The sequence below is a fragment of the Motacilla alba genome, chromosome 4 (assembly GCF_015832195.1).
Source record: "Motacilla alba alba isolate MOTALB_02 chromosome 4, Motacilla_alba_V1.0_pri, whole genome shotgun sequence".
In the NCBI taxonomy this organism is placed as follows: Eukaryota; Metazoa; Chordata; class Aves; order Passeriformes; family Motacillidae; genus Motacilla; species Motacilla alba.
This window is the reverse complement of record NC_052019.1, coordinates 6,826,545-6,840,344: the sequence shown is the minus strand read 5'-3', so window position 1 is coordinate 6,840,344 and position 13,800 is coordinate 6,826,545. Positions and strand designations below refer to the sequence as shown.

Genomic DNA, 13,800 nt, shown 5'->3' with positions numbered 1-13,800 from the left:
ACAATGAGATGTTGAACCTACTTGCTAACCGAACATTAGGATAAACTCTGTTCAGCTGCAAACAAAATTTACCCAAATAAATGGGGTAGGAGGTGTTGTTAGCAAAGAAGGAAACAGTGTCTTTTCATAAAGGCCATTTACACCAATTAAGATCTATATTAACTGAGCAGTAAAAGGTTCCCTAAGATCCTGATGCAATCACCAACAAAATCCCAAACATTAAGCAATGAATGTAACTTCAAAATGAGATCAAGTCAGCCTTGTCAGCTTTCCTGGCTCATGAATGCTTTTCTGTATGCTGTCATGACTAATAAACACAAGAGCAAGAGGTTTATACAAGAATTAAAACAAAGATGACCTGGCACGAGGAGATGGTAACTTTGGTAGTTTGTCTCTGAGAAGTTTCAGGGTGGCAGCTGCACAGGTTGGATCGAGCTCATCCTCGTTCCCTCGGAGCTGAGTGCGGGAGCTCAGCGGAGCCGCTCCTGTGGATGCCTTTGCCACCGGGGCTTTTGGAGGTGACTGGGGTTCAAGCCCTGCAAAAAACCCTGTGATGTTTAGGAGTGATTCACTTCTCCCACCCTCACAGTCCAGCCAAACAGTTCAGGGTGCTGTCTATGTCTTCCTGCTTTCAGTTTGCAGTTTTCAATCCCACTCAGAGTGAAACAGAATTTTAGAGCACATTTGTCTTTTGCAGATACTAAACCACACAATTTGCCAGGAGAAAATATCTAAGTGCTGGCAGAAGAAGGAAGTACACCCAGAGTCTGTTCCAGAGACAGGAAATGCCCGAGCTACACCTGAGGAACGAGCACTCTGCAAGGCAGGACCAGGCACTGATGTTCAGCACCAGCAGCTCAGTGGTGGGGTAACTTTGATTACTTTATACAGCCAGATTAGAGACTCAGCATGCACTGTAAGGATGCAATTAGATAGGCTGAGCTGTTGGACAGCACCTGCCTCTACTTGCTGAGCTGGAGGAGCAACTCTATTAGCCAGTAGTAGCTACAAGAACTTTTCAGCCAATGACAGCTAAAATTGGAAAGATACGATCCCTCACGCCAACATGATCTGTCCCCTCAGAAAGCCTTTTCATGAAATAATTTATTGAAATGCAAGGTCTCATTCTTCAAAAAAATCCCTACATTTTATACAAGTCATAGTTTTACCAACCTAAAATTTTCAGCAAATTATCTGAGCCTTCTTATGAAAAGTAATTAAAGTTTATGTAACATGTTTTGGCCATTACTTAATTGTAACTTTTAGTCTTTTGCCCAGTTCTAACCAGCACTGAAGCTGCATTCAGAAGCATTCTTGCTTTGCTAGTCATTAAATGTATCATAATATATTAAGAAGAAAAGGAAAAGCTAATGTTGTATCTGTGACCAGCCATCTGAGTAGGAAATTGCAAGACCCACAGTGGCAGGGAGACTTGGTACAAAAAATATTTTTATTTGAGAGAATAATGTATTTTCCAGGAAAAAAAAAAATAGAACAATTTGCTGTGACCCATCTCACCACCTTACAAGGTCTCCCAGTAATTCATCCTGACCTGGACTGGTTTGCATCACTCATTCCCTTTAAGCCATGGGGTGTCACTGCACAGATGGCACTGCCTGACCAGAACCACAGGCCAAGATGCTGAGGTGGCAACCCCTGAGATCCACCCCTGGGAAAACATTTTCCAAGTATCTACATCAGGAGCTGAGTCCTTGTGCAGGAAATGACATCCAAACCTGTTTTCCAAAGCTCCAAGCTCAGGTACTAAGAAGGACACCTGTTTAACCTAATTCCTGGACAGCCTCCCCCCAGAGACAGCAACAATCCTCATTCAAAATCCAGAGTCCATCCTGCTGCTGAGCACATCTGGCACTGCTGCTCCCTTACTCACTCCTGCACACACCATACACCAACAAAAGCTATGAAAACTCTACATTCTCCAAAGTCAACAAGCCTTTAAAGAACATTATCATTATCCAAAAAAAAAAACCAACAAAAAAAACCCCCAAAAAACCAAAAAAAACCCCCAAAACCAAACCAAACAAAAAAAAAAAAAAAAAAAAAAAACCAAAAAAAAAAAAACAAAACCCAAAAAACCCCAACCCCCCCAAAAAACCCCAAAACAAAAAACCAAAAAAAAACCCCACCCAAAACATTTAAAGGACCAATCTCTGCACTAGAAAACAGTCTGCAGAAGGACTAGGAATAAAAGAAATGATAATTAAATATAATAGGGTGGATTTGATCAGATATCTAGGTTGAATAGCAAAATAAATTATTTCATTACACTGATGCCTCCACAAAAATGTGCTTTTAAACAGTACTTCAGTGGCATAATAATGCAGGAATTTTGAATTTATGTCTCTGGAAAGGGGACAGGGCAGGACTCCATCTCAGTTCACATTACAGGCTAGAAAGGGAAAATGCCTTTCTCAGGTGCTTTTATCAAAGTGAAACAGAATTAACCAAAACCACTGCTGTAACCACACTTTAGAATCATCAGTATTTGGAGAAGTAAACTTCCTTTAATAATAGAAACAGTTACAAACAGGGACTTTGGCCCTTCTCAGTTAACCTGGTTAAGAATATATCATAAACTATCTGTAATGCAGAATTGCTCACGCTGTATTTAGCACTTAAACTGCTTTCTTTTTCCTTAAGGACCCTTTCTGAAAAGCATTATTTAAAGCAAATGTTTTTTCCATTTCTTTTCCTATGGTGTTTACAGGAAGCATGATTGCTTGCTCACAACACTGATTTAGTTGAGGAGGAGGGGAACAGCAGGGACAAGCAGTCAGCAAAAGACAGGAAAGGCAAGAGAGATGAATGGACAATGTGACATTTAGACAGATAAAAATCACACCTGGAAGATCAATATAGGAATTCTTAAGAGTTACAAGAACAAAATATTTTCTCATTGATTTCTTATTTTAAACTATTAAACAGAAAAATAGCTAAAAATAGATACACTGAGACATCAGTAACATCACCTCCACTGTGGAGTTTTTCAAAAGTATTTATGTATGACAGTAGGTTTTGCTAATGAGATAAAAAGACAAGAGTGACCAGGCAGCCCCAGCTGAATGGTGTCCAATGTCAGGGTGGGGTTGCTTTGTTTTGGTTTTAAAACATAGATGGGATTAAGTACAGTTTTAAAAGTAAAATTCCTCTTCAGAATTCTGCTGTTCTGTGTGGTTTATTTAACCAGTACAGTACCTGGGTTCAAATTGTGCCAATAGCAGCTTTGAGAAAGAATCATAAAAGTGTTTAAATCCCCCTTTTTGTTTAAATTGACCAAATGGCACCTATTGCCTGAAGCAATAAAGTAGCCCGTGTTCACAAGATAAATCTATAGCAGGAAAGAGAGAGGCTGGGGTTTCAGCTGAAGTTAGGCTGCTGAATGCTGACATTATTGATTTTAGCTAGTTCAGCTGGCCTTGTAATTAAAATGTAAATTTGAGAAAGAGATTATGTCCTGACAGAAACGGTGGGATTAGGGGGAGATAAAAGCCCCTCAGTGAAAATTCAGAGAAAAAGCAAGCCCAGGTTTCCTCAGCTGTGTGGATTTAGACGAAATCAAGCTACTTCAGATTCACTGAAGTTTAATTGAAAAAACAGAGATAGAATATAAACAAGTATTATGGACTTCACTTTTCCTGAAAAAAAAATTAATAATTTCTGCTCCCCATTTGTTGAATCTTAGTCAAGCCAAGTGGATGTGATTTATAATAGTACAGACACTGTCCTAGATTGTCAGGAAAATCCAGCAGCTCAGGTCCAATATTTCCCCTCTCACTCCACTGTGCTCACAATGCAAATGCCTGCTGGTATTTTACTCAGGAAGCACAATAAGCTTTGGACTTTGCAAAGCTTCCCAGTGCCTTTGAATGTAGCTATGCTCATTTATGTGAAATCTTGGAATCCCCCTTTGGAAATTCAAATTAAAGAAAAAAGATAACTGTGGTAGTTAAGGAGAAGAGTTCACCAGCATTACATAAACACTTTGGCTTACTGGAATTACAGAATATGTTGATATACTGTTACCTCTCATTAATTAACCCCACTTATTACTGCTTTACAATCATAGTTAAGAACAAGAAAAACACAAATATACAGCACTTATATCAAGCCCTTTCTATACCTTACACCCTCACCTTCTAAACTTCTTCCTTATGATTTTGCATCCCCTGGCCATTGCATAGATCCTCTGAGGGATACTGCTGTGGAAAACTACTCGAATGTGTACCATGTGTTAGATTTTCTGGGAAATTTTTATTTACATAGAAGGACCTCTCCTGAGAATGAGGAAAGTCTCCATGACCAGCTTATCAGGATGCATCAGAAGAAGTATCTACAGTCAATACTTTTACATGGATGTTGAAGAATTTTGTTGGAAGGGATAATCATGTTTTTTCATAAATGTGAAAAGTTAATCTTCATTCCAAATACTGCATTACAAACAGTTTTACTCATCTATTGTCCTAAGTGTAGCTAGGTCTCTGTAGGTTCAAGCCATGCTAAAGGAGGTTGAGGTTGGATATTAGGAAAAATTTCTTCACTGAAAAGAGCAGTTAAACACTGGAAGAGGCTCCCTGGGGAAGTACTGGAGTCACCATCCCTGAAGTATTCAAAAAATGAGTAGATGTGGCAACTTTGTGGTTTAGTGGGCATGGCAGTACTCAGTCAAAGGCTGAACCTGATGATTTTAGAGGTCTTTCCCAATCTTAATGATGATTCTGTGATTCCATACAGGACTTGTGTTTGTGCATATACAGGTGTGTCAAAACACACTAACATAACACAATCAAATACTTCTGGAGTTTTAGATCCTAAGAGAAATGGAGACCACACATGCATTTGATTACAGAAATTCTGGTCTGGGGTTTTAACTTCAATGCTGAATATCTGTTTTAATACACTTATGATAAACCAACACATGCTATTTACATCATTTAACAACTACCTCTGATTTTTTTAAAGGATTCATAGTATTACTAACAGAAAACCTATTCTAGATCCTAGACTAGTCAGGCTGAGAAATAACTGTGTGTTACTTGCATTTTCCAAATTTAGGAAAAAGGAACCTGAATTTCAAAGAGGTAAATAAGTAATTCTGCCTAACATTCCCCCTGTAAAACCTGATATGCTTTTTCCCCTTAGAGAAGTCAAGTAAAAGCCTTATTTAGCTTAGACAGTGTAATTCTAAGTCTCAAACTCACCCCCTGACAATGGTGCTTTACACACTCTGGAGTTTGCATGTTTGTTTCTGCTGGGGTCTCCACTGAGCTGTTTCTCTACATAAAACTGTTCTCTACATCCTTCACATGCAGGGATAATTCCCTCAGAAGTTCCTGAGGTATGAAGACCAGACAAATCAAGCCTGACTGAAAAGCTAGACTCAGACAAACTGAGAAATCACTGCAGGAAGGAAGGAAAAGACTTAGGTATAATTTTTAATTTCCATCTAGCCAGCACAGGTGTGTCTGTTCAAGGATTCAACAGCAGCTACTTAACACACAGGAAAGTATGAGTGAGATATCATCAGATTAGGAAAGGCAGTCTGGGGACATCTAACCCAGAAAAAGCACATCACATTGTGAGGAAAAGAGGGAAGAATTTCAGAAATGGATAGAACTAACTCTTGGGATTTTAAAACTGTAGCTTTGATTCCCATATGAAAAAAATCTCAAGCAGACTCTAAGATGCAACATAAACCTGTAAAGTAGCTATCAGAGACCTAAAAACATTCAGCTTAAGGCTCAAATACAAGAGAAGTAATCTTATTAACCAGAGTAGAAATAAAGGTTTGTGACTGCAGAGTCATTCCTAATATAATTTTGGATAAAGATGAAACTTGATAACCAAAAGATTGCTTTCATGCTAATAGTCCCAAGTCAGATGGTTTCCTCTATCACCTCCTGTAAAACAGCAATAGGACTCCCCTGTCCCCAAAGCACTACTGCATGGTAAGAAATGCTTGCAATGAGACCCAGACAAGAACTGCCAGCTAAAGGGGGTGCTTTGGACTAGAGCTGAGAACTGTTCCATTTTTGTGTGGGAAAGCACATCCCTCAGACAAGATCACTTCCCATGCGGGTCAGAGCTCAGCTGCAAGCCAGGCCAAGACCACCAAGGGCAGGAAGGAATCTCTCCTTCTTTGGCATCAGCCAAAAATTCTATTCTATGCAAGAAGAGCAATGGCAGGGGCTGCACAGTTCCATCCCTTTCCTCATCCACCCGAAGGCTTTACGCCAATGGAACCAACAGCTGACCAGCAAAGGCTGGAATGTGGAAAATCTCCAGTGGAAAGATTTTATTTCCCCCTAAAGTTTTCCTTTGAATGAATAATGGCTCCATTTTGCAGGGCTGAGCAATGCCAGCCATACAAGGGCAGGTCACTCAGCAGTGGTATCAGCAACATCAGTACCCAGTGATGAGATCTGAGCAACCGTACAAAAATTATTTCCAGTGTTGTTTCTTTTTCAGCCAAATATTCCTCTTTAGCACCACAGAGTATTTTAAACGACCCTGTGGTCCCACAGGAGAGCTGGCCTCTTGTCAGCTACAGACATCAGATGCAAGTGTAAATAAGGATTATACAAATGGGAGGTCATTAAAATTCTGGTAATGCTAATTTGGCATGACACCTCTAATGGGTTATATCTTCACACTTCAATTATCTAATCACCTAAATTCTTTTAACAAATTTACATTTCATTTTATACATCAAGATTCAAATTGGCTCGTTCAATTCTACCTCCACCCAAACTGCACCCATGCTCAATTCAATTTCTATATTTAATATCATCACCAATTTTGACATTGTAGTTATTAACCACATAAACACACAGATAATACAAGTGCATGTGTCTATAGACTTATGCACAGAACTTGTCTTTCTAAATAAATTTTCATTTTTAACAAGTTTTTCAGCTCTCAGGAGAAGCACAAAATTTACCTTGTTGGTAGGATACATCTTTGTGAGAGAAGTGAAAGGAAATAAAGTGACACTTAAATCAATAATTTACATGTCACATTTCAATCCATTTCCACAGTCATGTTTTACAGCTTTGTTTTCTGGTTTACTGTATCAAGTTAATCTGGCTTGTTCAGGAAAAGTAAGAACAAAAGGAAAAACAGCTTTTAACCATTTACACTTTCCATGTAACACTGGGATTTTATTTTACATGGGAGGTTTAATGTTCCAGTTAGAACATTCCACTCATGCAGACTTTCATTTTCTAAGCTGTGATTTTCAGGAATTCTGAGTTATTTTCAGATCATTTTCTAAACTGGGAACTTACATAACAGCTTTAAATGACAGTAAGTAAAGCTGAACATCTTCAGAAGCATCAGGAATGATTAATTTCTTTCAAAATGTTATTTTTTAATGAACACATCAGATAAAGAACAGCCAAGTGTGACCATTAGCTCCTACATAACCACAAGTATACAAAATGAGAGGTTTTGTCTTCTGATTGATTGACTTCTTCACTATAATGTCTTTTCCTATCAGTAATAGTTTAAATACAACTTGGAAATGTCTTAATCCATTTTGATTTTTTAAATATCCCTGAGTAGATAGCAGGCTTCTTTTATCCTTCCCAATAAGAAGGAATTCAAATAGCAGCCAAGTATTGTGTTAGTGTGATACAAAGGGTGGTAAGATGCTTTATTTTTGAAAAATATGTGTCCATGAAGAAGATGGGATAAAAGGGAAGAGGTGAATACATTTCACTTCCAGCAGAAGCTGGCAAGTACAAACAGAACTTGTGCATGTTAGAATTACTTAGGCTGCTGCTAAAGATATGAAAAACGAGTTCCAGGTGGTAGTGGCAGCCTGACTTTTGTGAGGTAAACTGCAGAAATGGGAGAAATAAGCATCAGGTTTGGAAGCATCACGGTAAGAATCCATTCCAGGATTGAAAAAGCCACAGCAACAGCACCAGTCTCACACAAATACTCACAGACAAATGCAGGAGCATAAGACACTGCTTACAGGTTTTTAACTTAAAGCTTTCTGATGGCAGCTACCCTTCTCTACAATGTACTGAAATCTCAGGAGTCCCCAGATATACTAAGTTACACAGAAGTAAAGCTGCAGATTTACTAAGCAAGAGGTACAAAGGACAAGGAGCAACGCACTCAAAGTTGAATTAAGATGAAGTTTCTTCAGTAACTCCACTCTCAATTTCACAAGAACACAAGTAAGTATAACTTCATTTAAAAATTATCTACTTTCACTATGAATGCAAAATTATAGTTTGTCATCTGGTATGTGCTCCATGGTTGTAATTCTGCACTTGAAGGCTGAGCTGCATTTAAAATCTTCTGACAGCAACACCTAAACAAAAAGAGCCACCCTGCAGGGCTCTAAGCTGGCCATTCTCTGGGAGGCAGTGGCTGTGCACATCCAGCTGCTACTAATGCAGGTGATGGAACAGCACCTTATCCCAGCTCGCCAGACTGGCACCAGCGTTTGTAATATTCAGGCTCACTGCCACCTTCACTTTGCAATCCCTTCACTCCAGTGTGTGTTCTGCACACTGACAAGCACACAGGGTGCTGCTCCTGGCTCTGAACTCCCGTGGAAGATGATGGAATGGAATAAGCTGCTCGTCTCAGTTGCTCTTGCTCCTAAAAGTATTTGTTTATCCAGAGCCAATCACTGCTCTGGCGTCCATGTAATGACTTCCTCAGAGCAGGCAGAGATTACCCACACTGCTGATCACTTTATTACTCGAGAATGGCTGTTTATTTACCTTGGTGCAGCAGCAACATGCAGGGATAAAGCTTGTCACAGCTGGGCAAACTCACCATATTCCTTACGCAGGTGGTCTGGAATGTGGGGCTCATAACCTTCCTTCTCAGGGACCTCCACAAACTCATCTTCATCCTCATCCTCATCATCATCATCATCATCCGAGGCTTTCATCTACAGAGGTATTTTTATAGGGGTTATTTTCTCTTTATTTTCATGTGAAGACTGTTTTTCATTTCCCTTCACACCGAAAATATTTTGCAAACATCCTGATAGCCCTACTGAGACTTCTCTATGTCAAATGTATTTCCCTAATTATGTATTTAATCTTTATCTAAGATTAGGCCTTTGCTTAACATTTTATCTCTAAAGCCATACTCTATCCTAAGGGCTTTTTTAAAGCCCCTTTTATCCATTAGAACACATCAGAACACAAACACAGTTGGGGAAGTCTGAGAAAGTGTGAAGCTATAGAATAAGACCAAAAAATCTTAAAATAACATCAAGATTTTGACTTAATGAGCAAATTACAGTCTTAACTCTTCTAATTTTGATGATTTTAGTTATTTACCAGCACTCAATCTGTGGCACGTTAAATGGCATCATAGATTGTTTAAGAGTTCAAAACCACAGCAGGCAAACAGGAGGGGAAGCTGAAGAATGGGTAAACTAATAGTGACCCAAATAAGAATATTCAGATCTGTTACTACAGTGGTTCAGTGTGTTTCTTCACAACAGCACTAAGAATAATTTCACACATTCATTCCTTAACTGATTTGGTCCCAACCATTTATACCACCAGACAGCACACACTACTCTGATAAAGACCAACAAAACAGGATTTTCTTAAGTGTGCACTTGGTCTGTCTTGCAGTCTGAAATTGAGGATCTATGAGTAGGTGGAAAAAAAAATGGAGTTCCAACTAACCAGTGTAATTCATCCACATAAGTGGCTTCCTATGTAGAATCTTAGCTAGCAACTGCTGTATATGTGCCATCAAATCTATACTTTTTCTAAGCTTGTTCCATACCTAAAAATGATTTTTATTTTTAAACTGCACATAAGCTAAAAGAATCTGTGTCACCAGACATGGCCTGCACTATCAGAGCTTTAAAAAAGCAAATGTCAAGTACCCTAAAAAGGCAACAATGATGGAGACTTTTCCTTTGCCCATGTTCAGAGTCACCTCATTCCCAACAACAGAATTAGCACTTTATTGTATGTTTGCCATGTGCTTTTACAAGGAAATAGTAAAAGGTATCCACTAAATCCAACCTTAGCACAGGCTATCACTTCTTCCACTTCACTGCAGCAACCCAAAGCAACAGACAAGGAATAGCATAAAATTCACTATTTGCAGCTGTGTTCTTTACTTCTATTAGTGCACCTGGCTTCTGTTAATATTCATACCAACTACTCATTGTTACAGGCACCAGAGGATACTGCAGGTTTTGCCTGCAGCAGAATTTTCCCAATCTAATTCACTACTCTAATCTTGTGTCACAGCTGAGTTCCTTTAAATCATGCATATACTCTGAAGCCAAAAATCTAGCAGCTAACTTTGGTTTATCAAATGTGGTTAAAAAATTAAAATAAACAATAACTTTAAAAAATCCCACAATTTCTTTTTGGCCATAATTAATTTTAAGTTGGATTGTATTGATTTCTAACAAAGAATGTTAATTGATATCAATACACAGATATACATTAACACATAATGGATGGATGGTACAAGTTAAAAGCAAAATTCTACAAGCAGGACATTATCCTAATTTTCATGTTCGGGTTCCATTTCTTACCTAGCCATTAAAAAAAGTTCTCACCAAGATAAAATTTGTCATAGATGATCTTAGTCTGCAACTCTGTGCCATAATGTACAAACTGAAAACCTTTCACATCATAAAACAGGGAAAGTAAATTCAGTGTATTTCCTTAGTTTTCACTCAGTCTGTAAACAAATAAAGAGCAACAGGTTCAAGGAACAGAGAAATAGTGTCAAACTAACAAGAGGAAAAAACTCAGTCCAGCCTGATCATTTAACTTAAATTGCCAGATTATACCTAAAATAGCAGGGATATAATACCAGCACTTCCTTGCATGTCATATCTGAGAGGACTAGAGGGAAAGCAGAGTACTATCTTTAATTGAAATTTCACCTAATTTGTTCATATCACTCGAGGCACATATCTCTCTGTATGGTAATATTCTCAAATTCAGTGGACTTCACTAATCCTCCACTTGAAAACTGCACTGGAAGCAACTTTGCTCTATTACCTGCATGATCTAAAACTTTAAAGCACATGAAAAGCCTGACAGAGAAAAGGCATAATCAGATGCAAATTCACTTTGTTTAGGTACAATCCATGAACTGTGCATTCAAGTACTATAGAAAACATTAATCATAGGAAACTGTAATTTTTGTTATCAGTCTAACACTAATCAAAAGGGAAACCTGTCACTACCACTGACCTGTGAAACGTCCCAATTATACTCTTCAGAAATGACAGGAGCACTTAACTTCCTCACTGGGTAAATGACGACAATCAATCAACTTTGAATAACAATGAGCCACGGAGCTGAAAATTATTTTTTGTATAGAATCTACCCAGGAATTTATGAAAGGTGAAAAGCAACCCAAGGTTTTAGGGGCATTATGGCTTTCAGCTAGTGCAGCACATATCAAACACTAAACAGAATTTATGTGTTTTAATTTTCTAAAAGGTAGATGTGGACTTGGTGCTACAATGCATAACATATAATGCCAGATTTTAAATATGGGGGTCATTTTCATAAAATATTATGCGTATTGTTCACACCCTTGAATCTCCCTGGAGTCTTCTATTAAATTTAGATTTCCTGAAAAAAAATTAACTGCTTAGCTAACTATCAGGAATTAAGCCTTCTTTTCCCTTCAAACAGACATAAAGTCTACCTTGATAAAATCCTTAACAAGTTAAATAAGTTATCTTTTTACTTTAAAATATTAAAGTTGTCACTGTTGGAAATTCAAGAAGTTGCACAGTAATAGCAGGTAGTTATACCTCTATTTACTTCATTCCAGTGGTACTTTATCAAAGCCATCCCATTTATGTATGTTTGCTCCTTTTCCTTGCTAGAGAAAGCGGGAGAGCTCACGGAAAAAAATTATTAGTTAGAAAAGTATGTTTTGTTTTTTTTAAAAGTTCCAAAAAGCAACTTCTACAGAGGTAGCAGGAAAGCTCAATCACCTCCTATCCATGTTTCCACTACAGGAAAACTTTTTCAGCCAATTAAAAAATAAAAATAAACAATCCACCATTAAATCAGGAGAACTAAATATTTAAGACAATCGTTTTAAGTGGCTGGTTAAGTAAATTACAATCCTTTTAGGAATGAGGGGTTAGGGTACTTGCAACCATGAAAAAGGAGACTAAGATAAAAACAAGCAATATGAAATTTCTAGTGTGCCATGGCAGAAGGGGAGTAAAGTACAAGAGCAAGTGATAAATACCACAATGTAAAGCTTCTCTTGTAGTGTGCAAGATTAAATACCTCGAAGATAGGTAGTCACAAAACTGCTTGTTTCTCAATCACCTGTCAAAGAATGTGAGAAAGAAGCTCCTGGTTTCAAATCCATTCTAATTATCAGGTGATAAGAGGAAACTCTCTAACACAGTCTTATCACAGATGGAGGGTGAAGGGCCCCTCTCTGTCACTAGAGAATGGTCCACCAGATCCCCAGACATCAGAGGCTGCTTGCACCACCACTGCTCCTCAAGTTCCCAGGGAAAGGGAATTTTTAGCCTATTAATCTGCCCTAAAATGCTGATATTTATTTTTGTATTTATTTATCTAAGTCATAGAACGATGCGTTTGCAAAACTATGTTGGTTGTTGGTTTCTTTAACGTGGTAGGATCACGGACTAGGTAGCTATGTTCCTGTGAAAAGAAATGGGATTTAGCTAGGCAGTTTTCAGATTCTTGAGCTGGACTTATTTACATATAAGAATATGGTTTAAAAAAAGACAGAAAACATATATGCATTATTTTCACTGTAATCCCTTAAACCATCTTCACAATTCTCCTGATTTTTCACTAAAAACTTAAAATAGTGCTGACTATTCCAACTAGACAAGTGCAATCAAACCATTTCCTCCCTAACTCATTTAAAAAACCTTGAAAAAACAGATGTTTCCTTATTACTCTGCATTATTTAAAAAACCTGGAAAAAAACACTGGATGCCCGTAGAAATGCAATTGTTTCTTTTACTTTGCAGTCAATGCTCCAACAGCCTCCATCTGTTAGTGCAGCTCAGTGCAACCAGAGCCCCAGTTAAAGGCCTTGTTCGCCCATCCCAACCAGTAATAAATGTGAAAAAAGCCTCCACCCACCACACAACACTTGGAAAGATGTGAAGAAAAGCCCTTGAGCCTTCGCTCACTTTTATACAAATTGACTGCTACATTCTGTTAAGAGGATTTAAAAACCCGAGCCTCTGCAATCATAATTAAAGCAAGCAATAAAATTACTGAAATATACAATGCAATCAGTTTATAGGACTAGATGTACAGCCACTACTAATTATTTTAGAAAAAGAAGGAAGAGAAAAGATAGCACGTGAAGAAGTCATATCTACTCACTAAAACACCACTTGCAAACTACAGCTGGGACCATTAAATAAATTTTGCATGGTCTAATTAACTTGGTTTGCAATCTCAATTACTTTTCACCCAAGAAATCACTTTTGTTCAGTTTTATGCGTGCCTGTTTCCCTTTTCTAAAAAAAAATGATGTAAGGCATCCTCAGACAAGTGAACTCTAAACTTCATTTGTCTTTCAGCAGGCTTGATGGCTATGCATTTAAAAACCCATTCTATCTTATAAACTAAAAATTAAATGTACTCAGCTGTGATGGTCGTCATTGCATCTGCTATTTATATGCTAATACCCTCCCTGAAAGATCTTGCAAATTATTCCACCATGCCAATATCTCATGTGCATCTACTCAAAGCCAACTAAATATTTTTCTAGAAGATTTTGGTTGGGGAACCAGAATAT

General features: G+C 38.0%; 1 protein-coding gene across 2 annotated transcripts in view; it reads right to left on the bottom strand.

The window, feature by feature from the left end:
- The window catches only part of UVSSA (UV stimulated scaffold protein A), a 47,329-nt gene that overhangs the window by 17,955 nt on the left and 15,574 nt on the right, over positions 1 to 13,800 (bottom strand). For both annotated transcript variants that reach the window (XM_038135524.1, XM_038135523.1), the window contains exons 7-8: positions 8,818 to 8,935; positions 359 to 536 (exon numbers count right to left, since the gene is read on the bottom strand). In XM_038135524.1, the coding sequence (XP_037991452.1) occupies positions 359 to 536; positions 8,818 to 8,935 (296 nt within the window). The remainder of the gene's footprint in view (positions 1 to 358; positions 537 to 8,817; positions 8,936 to 13,800) is intronic.